This window comes from Halichoeres trimaculatus, unplaced genomic scaffold, assembly GCF_033239565.1.
Source record: "Halichoeres trimaculatus isolate MK-OKI-2021-1 unplaced genomic scaffold, fHalTri1.1 fHalTri1_scaffold_22, whole genome shotgun sequence".
In the NCBI taxonomy this organism is placed as follows: domain Eukaryota; kingdom Metazoa; phylum Chordata; class Actinopteri; order Labriformes; family Labridae; genus Halichoeres; species Halichoeres trimaculatus.
The window spans coordinates 23,625,805-23,639,194 of NW_027437200.1; the positions used below are offsets into that span (position 1 = coordinate 23,625,805).

The following is a 13,390-nucleotide window of genomic DNA, read 5'->3' on the forward strand; positions in this document are numbered from 1 at the left end:
TGCCAAAAGTGAGGAAGACAACCACTGACTCCAGCCTTTGTTTGAACCAGCATATCAAAGGACTAGCATTAAAGCGTTGATGGTTTTACCCGATACCTACTTGTATATATATACGTATATATATATATTTTATTTATCATGTAGAATTTCTTTATAACAACACCATTTTATACAAATAAAAAAAATGTTGATCACTAAGAAAAATGAATTACATGAACTCATGAAATCTGAGCTGGGAGTCTGAACAGCTGCTGTCAGCTTACCTGCTCAGGTACGTCAAATGGAAAAAGAAGAGGAGCTGATGTGTTAACGTCTAAGTGAAAGTAAAAGAGATCATTTCTGTGACAGTATCTATTTACAACTTACCTGAAAGCATGAGTCACACAGAATCATTATTTTAAGGTTTATTTCTTACTTTGTATTTTGTACAAAAACAAAACTTGTTTTAGTTAAAAATATGTTCAAAAAATACTTTCCCAATTCTAATACTATCTTACATGAAGACTTTCAAAACCTATAATGATTCTAAAAAATATTTTAAAAAGAATGAAACAGAGCTGAAATGTAAAAAACAGCAGGGTGTTTTGTTTTTTTTTTTGTTTGTTTTTTGTTGTTGTTGTTGTTTTTTAATCAAAGAGACTGAAATGATAGCATAAATGCTCGCTAACCCTCTAGGCTACAACTAAGTATTGGTCGTTGTCTGGCATGCTAGTCTGTTAGCTAACAAACAATAGAGCCATTTCAATTAGGTTAAGCTAATAGAAGCTATTGCTAATAGTTCTGTTGTGTGGTGGGCTACTTTGTTAGCCATCATTGTCTTTTTAAACTATAACATTTGTGCATTAGCCTGTTAGCAACAGAGTCTGGATGAACTGAAAAGGTGATGGTGCTAATAAATGTTTTAACTAATTTCAAGAAGATGCATCAGTATCATAAATGATTGCTTGTGCTAAGATACAAGCTAAAACATTTTTGCCTTGCTAGTTATTTTACTACAACTAGACCCTGCACTCCAAGAGGAGGCAACAGCAGCCAGAGTTTAGTTAGCTTGTTAGCAACATAATCTGTAAGTTTGAGGAACAGCACTTCAGAGTGAGAGCAGCGGGATGTGTTTGAAGCGGAATATGATTATTCTACAAAAGCTAGCTGATGCTCAAGGCTACTTGTTGGTTAGCTAACACATTTGCACAAAAAAATCAAACAGTCGATCATAATATATTAGATTCTTGCACCATCAACAAACGTCAGCTTTCATTCATTTTGAAGAAACTACAAAAGTTTGCCTTCTCTGAGGCTCCTGCTAAAATGTGCTTAGCTTTGTTTGTCTGATTAGCTAGCTAGCACTTGGCAAGAGACATAACAGTGGAGAAGATAGCTGCATCAAAACAACTGCCTTTGAGAGAAAAGTCCTGTTAAGTTTCGTTTGTGTAACGGAGAAAAATTCATTGGCTGAGACTTGTCCATTGGATGTTAAAGACGTAAGAGTCTCTGTTTCCTTGTTGAGTCCAGGCGTCATCAAGACGCTAGGATGAAGAGGACGAGAAGGAGAAAGGAGAGAAGGGAAGGACAGATGATGACGCCTCAGGGGAGGTGAGGAGCTGGTTGCTCAATGCCGGATCCTCAAGGTTTATCTCAACAAACGGGTCGCTGGAACAAACCGCTGAGGACAGAAATCACAACACCAAAAGTGAGAAAGACAACCACTGACTCCAGGCTTTGTTTGGACTAGCTTAGCAAAGCACTAGCATTGAAGTGTTAATGTTTTCCCTGATACCTCAAACACAAAATCTGAACAAGACATCTGGAGGTCGTTTTTAGGGTATCATTTCTAGAAAGAACATATAGCGCTATTATTTTATGGCTGAGTCTAACATCTCCTGTGAAAGACAAATAGAAAATAAATAGATCAAATAAAAGGAAGATCAGAGAAAATTAGAATAAATTAAGTCTGAACTCTGCTGCCTTCAAACAAAACTCATCAAGTCTTCTGAGTGACTGGCTTTTTATGTGAAAGCTAAAATTATTCATTATTATTTTAAACCGTATTTAAATGCAACACAGTGCTCCCCCTAACGTTAGCTCATTTAGCTCCTTAACAGACTCTGTCAGTTGCATAATAATAAAATGTATTTACGTGAAACTGGATGCCATGAGCAATACAACCCAGCAAGAGGTGGACCAAATGGAATAAATGGAGGTTGTTGCTATCAAAAGGATTTTTAGCTAAAGGCTAACAGCTTTTTTTTGTGGTAATATCGACTTAAATTCCTAATATCAGTCTTCACCATTATTTTGTGTATGAACTTGATGGTAATGTTCATCTCAGTCTTGTGATTTTGCCACAATTGGTGTTAATTCCATTTGCATGTTTGTTTATATTTTTGTCTGCATGGGAATTCCTGTGTATGAAGCATTATTGACCACTAGGGGGCAGTATGCATCCAGTCTCTGCCTTAATCACATTGGTAAAGCACTGGACGACAGGAAATCTGGTATTTGGTAAATTAAATTGGTCTTACACGGGTTGTTGTTGTTTTCGTTCTGCTGCTGCTCCTCTCCAACAGCGTCAAAGAAGAAGTTGGTGCTGTTGGTAGAGTGGTTGTCGGCCTGTTCGTCACCCAGTGAAGGACTGGAGTCACTGGAAGGCGGGGTCTCAGAACGGTTTAAGCCTGGTTGATCCTGTGGGGCTGAAGAGTGAAGAGTTGTGTTATAAGTTCTCTGTGACACACTGAGCTAACAAACTTGCACAAGATATCGTACTGTTGTCCCCGTTGGAAATCTTCTCCTCCGTCTGTAAAGTTGTGCCGTTGGCGACTGGTGTTGATGAAATGTCGTCAGTGATGACTTCGTCTTTCGGGGCGGGTTGTTCTGATGGGTACCACACAAACCAAAGCACACACACATGAGGATTCCCTGATTTTTAACCTCATTCTCAATCTACTGATTAAAGCTGGACCCCACGTACCCAGGTCGTCCAGGTAGACTTGTTCAAAGGTACCGGTGGGTTCATTGGGGTTGTTGGTAGGCACAGGACGCTGGAGGTCAAACGTGTACGTCTGAAACAAACAAACAGTGAGTGTTTAGAGATGTAGCCAGGTGTGACAACCTGAGAAACTGTGTAATCTCTGGAGTATCTTACCCTGGAGGCTCTGCGGAGGAGGTAGAGGATGATGCACAGAACAATGATCACCAGGATGATCAGCACCAGGATCACGTAAGCTACAGACACAGGTCCAGAGGGACAACTCAGTTTTTCCTTGTATACATTTTCCTTTCTAACTACTCTTTACTAAATGTTCAGTAACCTCGAGTTCAAAAAAACGTATCGCTAATTTTTTGTGATACATTTGTCCGGCACAGTGTAGACAAGCTAAGCATTCAGATGCTGCGTATCTGACTCATCATTTGACAGCTCAATAATGAGCCAATCTGACAGTCGTTGGCAGAGGTATTGGAGTAGAAATACATAATGAAAATAAAAGGTACTAGCTTGTAATTTTCAGAAATGAATGAACAATGACGCAATATTCTTACCCCAGGAGGAACCACCCGTTGGAGCGGCTTTAGTTGGAGCTGAAAGAGACGAACAGCAGTAGGTCAAGACCTCTCTTTAACTCTTTACCCCAAAAGAAAACTCAAAATCTCAATTTTTGTTTTATCTTGTCCAAACTTGAACCTCTTCCTATGCCTAATGAAGTAAAAACTCAACTCAACTTTATTTATAAAGCACTCTAAAAACAACCACAGCTGAAACAAAGTGCTGTACACAAAAGACGACAGAGGCACAAATAGATTAATAGAACAATGGCACAAGCACTAAAAAGACTTTTAATTTTTTCTTAAAAAACGATTTAAGAATAATAAAACCAACAACTCAAAACTGGAAAAAAACTCTTTCCCTGCTAAGCTTACATAAAAAAGGAGGAATTTTTGACAAACCCTTTTAAAACTGAAACCTTTTGACTCTCTGGTTATGTCTAAGCACCAAAGGTTAGGTCTAGGATGAAATAAGGAGGCTACACACTGACAGTGCCAAGCTCTTTCCGTGTCTCATTTTCATCTCGTAAAACTCAAACTTTTTAAACTTTCTTCACCTGTTTCAGGTCCAAATTAATCCCACTGTTTTCTAAATAACACAAAACCTATTTTGTATGATATCGAATGCTCATTTAATTCTTCAGGAATTTCACATGTAGTTGTAGAAAGCTTTAAAACAGACACAAAGCTTTTCTGTATATCTTTATACGCTGATGATATCGCTTTATACATCAACGCATCATAAACTGTGGTCTTTGGGGATTTTCTATGCAGAATCACATAGTGTGAAAGCTTTCTGCAAAACACAAAACAAAACTAAATACTCTTGCGAAAAAATGTTGTTTTTATGAAAACTAAAGCCCCTCTCTCTGTCTGTTTTGGATAAAAGAAAGAACATTTTCTTTATCATTACAAGAGTTTCAGCTGTTTTTAAGCTTAAATTGAACAAATATTGGTCTTTGCATCATCAAAAATGCATCTTATATCAAGAAAATTTAGGATAAATGAGTAGCATGACAACAACTTTCTGTTACTTACTGATAATTAAGTCATCTATAGACCATCTTCCAGATTACTCAAGTATGTTTTGCATATTAGAAATGCTGAACTGGCTTGTTTTTTTCATAATGAGTGGAAATTATCAAAATGTACAGTTTTACTCTCAGTGGGAAAAAAAAGACTAAGCAACATCGGGCCACATGTCCCCGTCCAGGCATGTTCTGGTGGCCACATGTCCAACAAAATGTGGCTCAGCCAGAAGCCAAAATATTTCAGGCCTGTAGCTCAGAGTAGAATGGCCCCTGGGTGGCGCTATGGAGCTTAATGTTTGAGCAACCAGTGATAGAAATGCACTACGGCTTTGACACTGAACCTCTGTGTGCATTTTCTCCCTGATCTAGCATTCTACAAGAGAACTAATACAATTTTCATGAAGTAGCCAAAATGGTCAACTTTGGCGGTCATTTCTGGCCACACCCATTGGGGTACCAAAAATCCATTTGTAAATTTTCATCATCACTGAGTGTCATATAAACAGGCCATCTTTGGAGTTGATCAGATGAAAAACCTAGGACAAGTTAAATGAAATACGTAGGCCAGAAATTGTGAAAATTTAATGTTTACGTCCAAATTGCAAACTTCCTGTTCATAATCCACTAGGGTCATAAGAGACTTTTTTGTGGATCTAGGCAAGATTGTTGTGCCCCAAAAATTCTAGGTCTGTAGCTTGAAGTAGCCAGAGAGGCTGCATGTTAAACCCCCTGGGTGGCGCTATGGAGCATTAAAGCATGGAGCATCCAATGTTTGAGCAACCAGCAATAGAAATGCACTCAGGCTGTGACACTTAACCTCCATGTGCATTTTGGTCCTAATCCAACATTGTACAAGAGAGCTACTAAGATTTTCATGAAGCAGCCAAAACGGTGAAGTTTGGCGGTCGTTTTTGGCCACACCCATTGAGGTACCAAAAATCCTAATATGATTCTTCATCATCAATGTGAGTAGTATATACATGGCAAGTTTGGAGTTGATCTAAGAAAAAACCTAGGAGTAGTTAGCACACAAAATTTCAGGGCTGGAGCTCAAAGTAGTCTGAGGGGGCTGCAGTTTTAAGGCCCTAGGGGGCGCTATGGAGCATTAACTTTTGGCCAAGCAATGGAATCACACATTTTTCGGCAAGATTAAATTTAGGGGCTGGTTGCGTTTGTGATTTGGGATTGTTTGGGGGAAAACAGCTCTGTGTGTGCGTGCCAGCGTCTTGTGTAAGCTGAAAAGGGAATACCAACCGTTGTATGAGAGCCTGTTTGAGGGTTTCAGTGTGTGTTTCGGTGTGTGTTTCAGTGTGTGTTTCAGTGTGTGTTTCAGTATGTATCAGTGTGTGTGTGCAGCAGCAGCCTGTTAGCGCTTACAGAGAGCATGAGGGCTGTGGTTTGACACACAGGAAGACGAGCGAGGGCGCGCAGCTCGCCATGATGCAGCCTGATATAGTGACTTACCTGAGGGTGATGAGGAGCTGAAGTGTGTCGTGGGAAGCTCTGTCGTCTTGTCCTCGGTTTTGGGCGGACTGACCGGGGTAGAGGTCTCTGCTCCTGCGCTGCTGTTGTCCTTCGTTGAGTTGTCAAAGTCATACGGATCTTCAGGATCGACTACTTCCTCTTCAGCCTGTGAAACGTCACACAGAGGCGTCAGTGTGTCAAAAAGATTCACTCCTTTGAATTTTGTAAACACAGACAATCATTTACATCATTTTATGACATCATCAAACTCTGCTTTCATGGCCTAAAAAGACGTTTTTATATTTACTCTGCATCCAAACACTTTATTAAAAACACAGTTTAAAAAACCTGCCAGATGTTTGGTGTAATTACAGCATCCGACCACTTTCCTCGTGGCGCTCTAACAACTTTTGTCTAAGGTCAAAGTTTCCTCTGTTTTTTCCTGTTTTGGTTCACGCGCTAGCAGCAGGCTCAAGTTGGTCCGTCATGAAACTGTCAAGAGGTTTATGACGAAGGATTTGTGAGCTTTATGGAAGAAAGTCAAGAAGTTTAACGAGAAATACATCAGGAAACAGATTCTTCAACAGCATGTATGCTAGCCCCTCCCATTGGTTGCAAGCAGACAAAATGGTCAGTGCTTCTGTCTTTTCTTTGCATTTGTTTATATGGACATTTGTTATGACCAAAAAATGTGATTTTATAAAGAATGTTTTGATAAAGGAGTCAATAAAGTATTTATTTATTTATTTATTTATTTATTGATTAATAATTAATTAATTCAAAATAATTAATCAGAAATTGATCAAAAATAAGCAATTAAAAATAAATTGATTTTATTTTAATTTAAAATGAATAAGAAGTAATTAATCAATAATTTATTAATCCAATAATAGTTGATTAATTTGAATTAATTAATAATAAATTCTTAATTACTTCATTAGAAATAAGCAATTGATAATAAATTAATTTGAAATAATTTATTAATGATAAACTTATAATAAATCAATTAGAAATAATTAATTAATAATTTATTAATTAGAAGTAATAAATTAATAGGCGATTTCCATTAAAGTCCAAGGTTGTCTGTTTTTATCAGTCAGGAAAGCAAAGTCAAGTGCTTTAGAGGTGCCCTCCCTCAGTCTTTGAAAGTGTGTGTGGGGGGGGGGGGGGGGGGGGGGGGGGCTGACCTGACTTTAAAAGACACTAACTTTAGCTTAGCATAAGGACTTGATGCAGGGGAAAGCAAAACTACCTCATGTCAAAGTTAATCCTGAAAATGTACACAGCGACATTTCAAGCTGTGGATGTCCTTTCTGGACCAATGATTTGATTACTCTGTGCTCCTAAAAGTATTAGAGGCTGGTTTCATCCTGGTGTTGACTGGATCTATAAGGAAAAACGGCTTGGCCCAGGTGTTACCACGAGTACATAATTTACCTCTGTTCCATTTCTGGAAGCGTTGCTCTGAAGAGAAGGCGTGGTCAGCTCAGCTTCTTTCAAAGTATGGTCTAAGTCTGTTTTTGGAGGAGAGACAGAGTTAGTCACAGGTTTTCAGACACTTTAAGACCATCTTGTGTGCGGGGCAGAGACAGGATGTGGGCGCTGTAACCATGGCTATGAGAAAACTCAGATTCTAAGCAGGGGTGCCACAAGACAGCAGAGTTAATAAGCAAAAAAAATGACAGAGCCAAACGAAACAGACTCATAGTTCACTGGACTGTAGCATTGAGATTTAACGGAAAGTAAAACAGAGCATCGTCTGCATATCGATAAACATTTGTTGTGTAGAGCATGAGATATCTTTGCACAGCTTTAGGCTAACGTAGCATTCTAGCTTCAAAGTGGCAAAAATGAAAGAACAAAACAGACAAAACAGCATTTTATAAGCTTTGATAGCCATCAGAAAGACAAGAGACAAGACGTCAGGACTCTCTTTGCTACATAGCTGCACTTGACCCCAATCAAAGATTGAGCAATTGGCACCAAATTCCCTTCAGACATAAAGGAGAGCTTGGATTAAAGCCATGAGACGTGACTTTTTAAGTTTGTCCAGCAGCTAAAGAATGCAAAGAAAGCAGAGAGGAGCAACAAAGAGAAGCATTAAATACCAAAAACTGCAAAGACACAAACTGTCTGTGAAACAAAACATTTGTTCAAATCAACGTACCGACGTTGTCATCAAACGGTGGTTCAGTAGTGATGTTGTCTTGTCCTCTTGAGAAAGCTAAAAGTGCTAAAGCTGAGACAGAAAAAAAAAACAGGATTTAAAAAGTTTCACCAAATGTTTGGGACAAAGAGACGACCTGGGAAGAAAGGAAGTGATGTGATGACGTTAACTTTTCAAACTTTCAAACTTTAACTTTTTTTATGAAGCCTGAGAATCATTTAGCTGTCGTTTCATGCTAACGTTTTGTTGTTAAGCAAACCGTACTGCTTCGATCGGAGGTGTGAAGCTGCATCTAGTTCACAGACGTGTGAAAAAAACAAACCTGGGTGTGAAAATGTGAGCAGATAAAGTTTTTCTTTTTTGAGTTTCATTTTCCAGTTTGTTCTTTTTATCGTAATTCCTCATTTGGGTCTTTTTAAACTTTAGCACACCGTGTTACACACCATGTTACTTCCTGACCACGCCAAGAAAGCTTCTTACTCTTTGGATTATTTATCAAATCAGGCGTCTGGATCTTTGTGTGAATCTAATCCCAGCTCAAGGCCTCGATGTTGTTTCTAAATCTGCGGTAGCTTTTTGATCGACACGATAAAGAGTGAAGCCGTTGAGGCTTTCGCAACCTGTGATTGCAACTGAACAATCTCAACTTGAAGGTTTGAATTTGACACAAAGGCAGGAGCTCTGATTGCCGTTGAAAAGTTTCCTGATCAGTGAAGAGAGTTTTTCTGTGTGTGACTGTAAAAACTGAGGGAAATGTCTCAGCTTGAAATCAGAAAGTTTGAAGTTTGTTGAGTAAAAGTTTGGTAGAAACTCACCGAAGACGCTGACACGACTCCAAGACTTGAACATGGTGATGTGTGTTCCTCTTCTTCTTTCTCTCGCTTTTTTCTAAAAATAACCTCCTAAAAACGGCTGTCCAGGATCCTTTTACTTTCTTTATTTTGTTCCTTTTTTGAGATCGCCTTCCTCTCTCTCTCGACTCTCACTTCTTCTTTGAGATATTTCTGCCTCTTGTTCTCTGTGTCGCTCATTTCCTCCGCCCACTTCCCTCACGCTTCACTGTGTCTTACATCCAACCTGCTGCTTTGGCTCCTTCTGTACTCGGAGTCTTCCAGGAGTTTTTGTGGCTGGATGTGTGAAAAACAAACTTCCAGTTCAGTTATTAGCATTCGGCTTTATTTGCATATAGAGGAGAGTATCATCTGCATACGGTGTAACATTTGTAGATTTGAACTGAAAGTATGTCAATGAAAGAAAAACTGCAAAGGACCAAGAAATGAACCCTGTGGAACTCCGGCTTTCACCTCCTTCTGTTTCTGGGCTTTTTTTACACCTCCTCCTATGATATATATTTTTTCTTGATCCTAACCTTTACCCTCCATTTCTCTACATCTCAACCCTCCATTTCTCTCCGTCCTCCAACCTGCGCCTTTACACCTCTCTGCGCGCTCTTTCAGAATCCGTCAGCGTTCAGGAAGTGAGTCACTGACCACAGAGCTGAGCCCTAGTTCGGCAGGATGCTCGCTCAGTTTTCAGCTTACTCTCCGTGCAACTGCTCAAAGCTGCTCTCTTGTCGTCATTTTATTTCACTCAGACTGTATTAAAAGATTTCATGAAGTCCGTGTGTCCTCATTTTTAAATCTGATTGTTTTTCTTGACTTGAAAACATTTCGTCGTTTGGTCCATTTTTGATCTTTGTTTGGATTTCAAGCCAAACCCAGAAACTGTTTAATCCTCAGATGATTTTTTAATCAATATTTCCAAACCACTTTGAGCCACAATTTATTTCACATGGGAAAATTACAGAGTTGTAACTTCATTTCGCCAGCAGGTGGCAGCATCACCTCACAGCAGAAACACAATGAACAGTTGGAGATAAGCAAAAGTTTAATTCAAAGGTTCAGTTTGGAGTTTTAATAAAAGCAGGAGCAACATTTTAACCACATTCATATTTCCACAAAGCAGATTGATTAAAATGTGAACGATGCATTCTTTGGTTTCTGGCGCCAAAATCTCTGGAAAACAGAAGCAGAAAGATCCAGAACACAGCAGCCGTGACGTGAAGCTTCGCTCTTCAGAGAGCGAGGATGGTCAAAACCAAGAAGGCCTGGCCCACGAGGACAGGGGGGAGGCTGGCAGAGGAGGGGGAACAGCCGTTTTTAGGAGGTTTTGTTGGAGCTGTAGTTGGAGTTGTTTTGTTGTTCGTAGCTGGAGGAAGAAGAGAAACAGGTCAGACTCCATCGCGTGGACTGTCATGTTTGGGGATGGGAACCTAAAGTGGTACTGGTACTCAACGGTACCAATTTTTGGTACTTTTTGGTGTCAATGTGCCAAAAAATATCAATTTGTTCAATAAAAAATGTTTTTTTTAATTTAACATATCTATTCTTTAACATATAACATTATAAAGCTGTGTTCATGTCAAGCGCTGTACTTTCTGGTACTTTTGACAGAATTCAGTCGGTACCTATAAAAGAACCTTATTTGGTACCCATCCCTAGTCATGTTACTAACCTGTTGATAACTAATAATGTTAGTCAGGAGATGATCCTCCAGCTGTTTTTAGCTTCACACAACTTTTTTCCCGGTCCAATCTTTTTCTTACATAATTTGAAATGATATATTTTCCAGTTTTAGCGTCTGAGATTTAAGTAAAGGCTCAAAATGATCTGAAACCATCAAATTCTGAAAAACACAAGTAAGAAAACAGTCTTTGAATAGCTGTGGATAATTTCAGTGTCTAAACGAACACAAACAGGAAGAGGTTGATGTCACCTGGATCTTTGGGCTTGGGTCCAGTATCGCCGTTTGCTAACATCACTGCACACCCTACAGGAAAACAAAGGAGGTATTAAATCCCAATTTAAAGACAAAAACAAAATCAAAAATGCACCAGGAGAGCCACACGTTCCTTCACAAAGGTGTCAGGTATGTGCTTTGTTTGGACTAAAAGGGTTCATGTCCGTGCACCAATATTTTATGGGAATTTTATAGAACGGAAATTAGATGCCACCATAGAAAGTGATATTTCAAGAAACAGTCCATGAGAACAGGAAACACACTGTGACCTGCTTTTTGGGGTTTTTTATGTGACCACATGTTCAAACCTCTGAGAGAGAAGACCACACACACACAGACCTGATTAATGATTGAAGCCGGAGGAAACATTGATTTGTGTGTTTTTTGTGGCCACACAAACTGACAAAGAGCGGGTGTCACCGTCACTGAAATGTTGGTGTCCTGTTAAAAAATATGGAACTTTATTTTCTAGATTAAAAAAAAAAGTAAGAGGTGCTAGAAGTATTTATTTATTTATTTTATTTTATTTTATTTTATTTCATTTTTTTCTATTTATTTATATTTTTATATTTATATTTATATATATATATATATATATATATATATATATATATATATATATATATATATATATATATATATATATATATATATTTTTATTTATTTATTTATCAATTTTTTTTTTTATTTAATTTTTTTATTTTTATTTTTTTTGGGGGGGGGGTATTTTTCTTCTGTCTTTTTTCTTTTTCTTTTCCCATTGTAAATTTTTTTTACTTTTGGTACTTTGACTCAACCTTACACGACTTAGTAAAAAAAAAAAGTTTAAAAATTTAAAAAACACAACAGATTTGCGTAATTCTGTTTCCATAAGGTTGGGAAATAAATATTTTTTGGTTTTTCATGTTTCTTGGGCAGGTCCCAAAAATTGTTTGAATTATCTGACCTGACTTTATGATTTTTAAGTAAAAAGGAAAAAAAAAAAAAAGTTCAAATTTAAAAAAAAAAAAGGGAAAAAATGAACTTTTTCTTTTGAACTTGCCCCAAAACAAAAATGAAAAAGAGAAATAAGTTTTATAAAACCTTTTTTACTGGGCATGGTTCATTTTTTTTCTCCTTTTGTCTCACCTGGAAACAGAGTTCCATAAAAAAAAATATACATAAAAATAAAATAAATATATACATTTTTTGTTTGTTTTTCAATAATGAAGAATAGTCTAGCCAACTAACCACAAGCTACAACAATATACTTCAACCTTCAACAACATCCAGTAATTAGCGCTGAAAATTCACTAAGATCTGGGTCTTAGACCTTCTGGATCATTCTCCCCCTGAGGACAAAGACGAGCAGGCTCAGATTAAGGTCTAAGTGTTCCCTGAACAGATGAGTTTTCAGACGTCTCTTAAAGTAGAAAGGGACTCTGTGGATCGTATAGAGTTAGGTAATTCATTCACCGTTTGGGAACAACAGAGGAGAAGAGTCTGGCTAGAGATTTGGAGCCGCGCTGGGCTGGGAGCACCAGGCGTCTTTCACAAGCAGAATTGTTAAAGATCATAATTAATAGGATGTAATTGAGCACATTTGATTTTAAAGACGATCTTTTTAAAGTATTAACGTTATCTTTATAGCGTTAGCAGGTTGGGAACGAGCTCTCTGAGAACCACGAGGTGTTGCTCTGGGTGTGGGGAAGTGGAGATGGTGCGAACGATGAGGTTTTGCTGCAAGGAGACTTGAGGCTGCAGTCAGCGAGGGGAAGTGGGCGCTGTTAGGGGAACTTAAGGTGACGTCTCCTTCTACTTTTATCCCTTTGTTTTACTAAAGCTCTCAGCGACGCCTCTTGCTCACACAGACGGTCTCTGTGAGGTCTTTGAGTTTGAGCTCATATGGTTAAAGTTAGCGAAGCTGAAGTTAAACAAACATGTCTGAGATTTATCCATGAAAAAAAACAAGACTGTGTGACCAGACATCCAAACTAGACTATATTTTTTAACTTTTAGATTAAGATCTTAAACCTGGCTTAAACTTAAAAACACATATAAAACACACTGCAGCAACATTTATAAGAGAATAAAATTAAAATTTCTGTCATCTTCGACTCACCGACAGCCAGTATCAGCAGGTAGATCTTCATCGTCATCATTTTCTTCGTCTTCACAGTCAAAGTTCCTCACTCGTCTGCCGCTCACAAATGCACGTCTGCACTCTCTGCTCTTTCATCTGCAACTGTCAACCAGCAAAAGCTGCAAAAAGGAGGAACTGCCAACCCACAGGGTGCTCAGGGAGTGTGTCGCATCAGCACCGAGTGTGTTTCCTGATGCTGAGCACACACACGCCCAAACTCATGTAGCTGTGAGATCGTGACATTGATTCACTCAACTGTGAAGAAAAACT

At 38.4% G+C, this 13,390-nt stretch overlaps 1 protein-coding gene and 1 long non-coding RNA gene across 2 annotated transcripts; both read right to left on the reverse strand.

Moving 5' to 3' along the window:
- Nucleotides 1–597: 597 nt before the first annotated feature.
- LOC141811224 (uncharacterized) lies at nt 598–7,644 on the reverse strand. Its single transcript, XM_074699206.1, has 9 exons — nt 7,590–7,644; nt 7,470–7,546; nt 6,033–6,198; nt 3,535–3,573; nt 3,140–3,219; nt 2,966–3,056; nt 2,761–2,868; nt 2,520–2,687; nt 598–1,660 (listed from the first exon to the last, which is right to left on the reverse strand). Exons 1-9 carry the CDS (start codon nt 7,642–7,644, stop codon nt 1,524–1,526), a joined length of 921 nt encoding a protein of 306 aa, XP_074555307.1. The 3' UTR covers nt 598–1,523.
- Nucleotides 7,645–9,528: 1,884 nt separating this feature from the next.
- Nucleotides 9,529–13,254, reverse strand: LOC141784363 (uncharacterized). The gene is made up of 3 exons (XR_012597435.1): nt 13,100–13,254; nt 10,975–11,028; nt 9,529–10,407 (listed from the first exon to the last, which is right to left on the reverse strand). It is a non-coding gene; the product is annotated as an uncharacterized LOC141784363 (long non-coding RNA).
- Between the last annotated feature and the right edge of the window lie 136 nt (nt 13,255–13,390).

What these genes read in the sequence shown, in the direction of transcription:
- LOC141811224 (XM_074699206.1), bottom strand. Translation starts at nt 7,644, where the DNA reads ATGGTTACAGCGCCCACATCCTGTCTCTGCCCCGCACACAAGATGGTC. An exon ending in ACACAAGATGGTCTTAAAGT is followed by an intron (nt 7,547 to 7,589) that starts GTCTGAAAACCT and finishes CTCCAAAAACAG; the next exon opens with ACTTAGACCATACTTTGAAA. An exon ending in CAGCTCCTCATCACCCTCAG is followed by an intron (nt 3,574 to 6,032) that starts GTAAGTCACTAT and finishes CGTCTCTTTCAG; the next exon opens with CTCCAACTAAAGCCGCTCCA.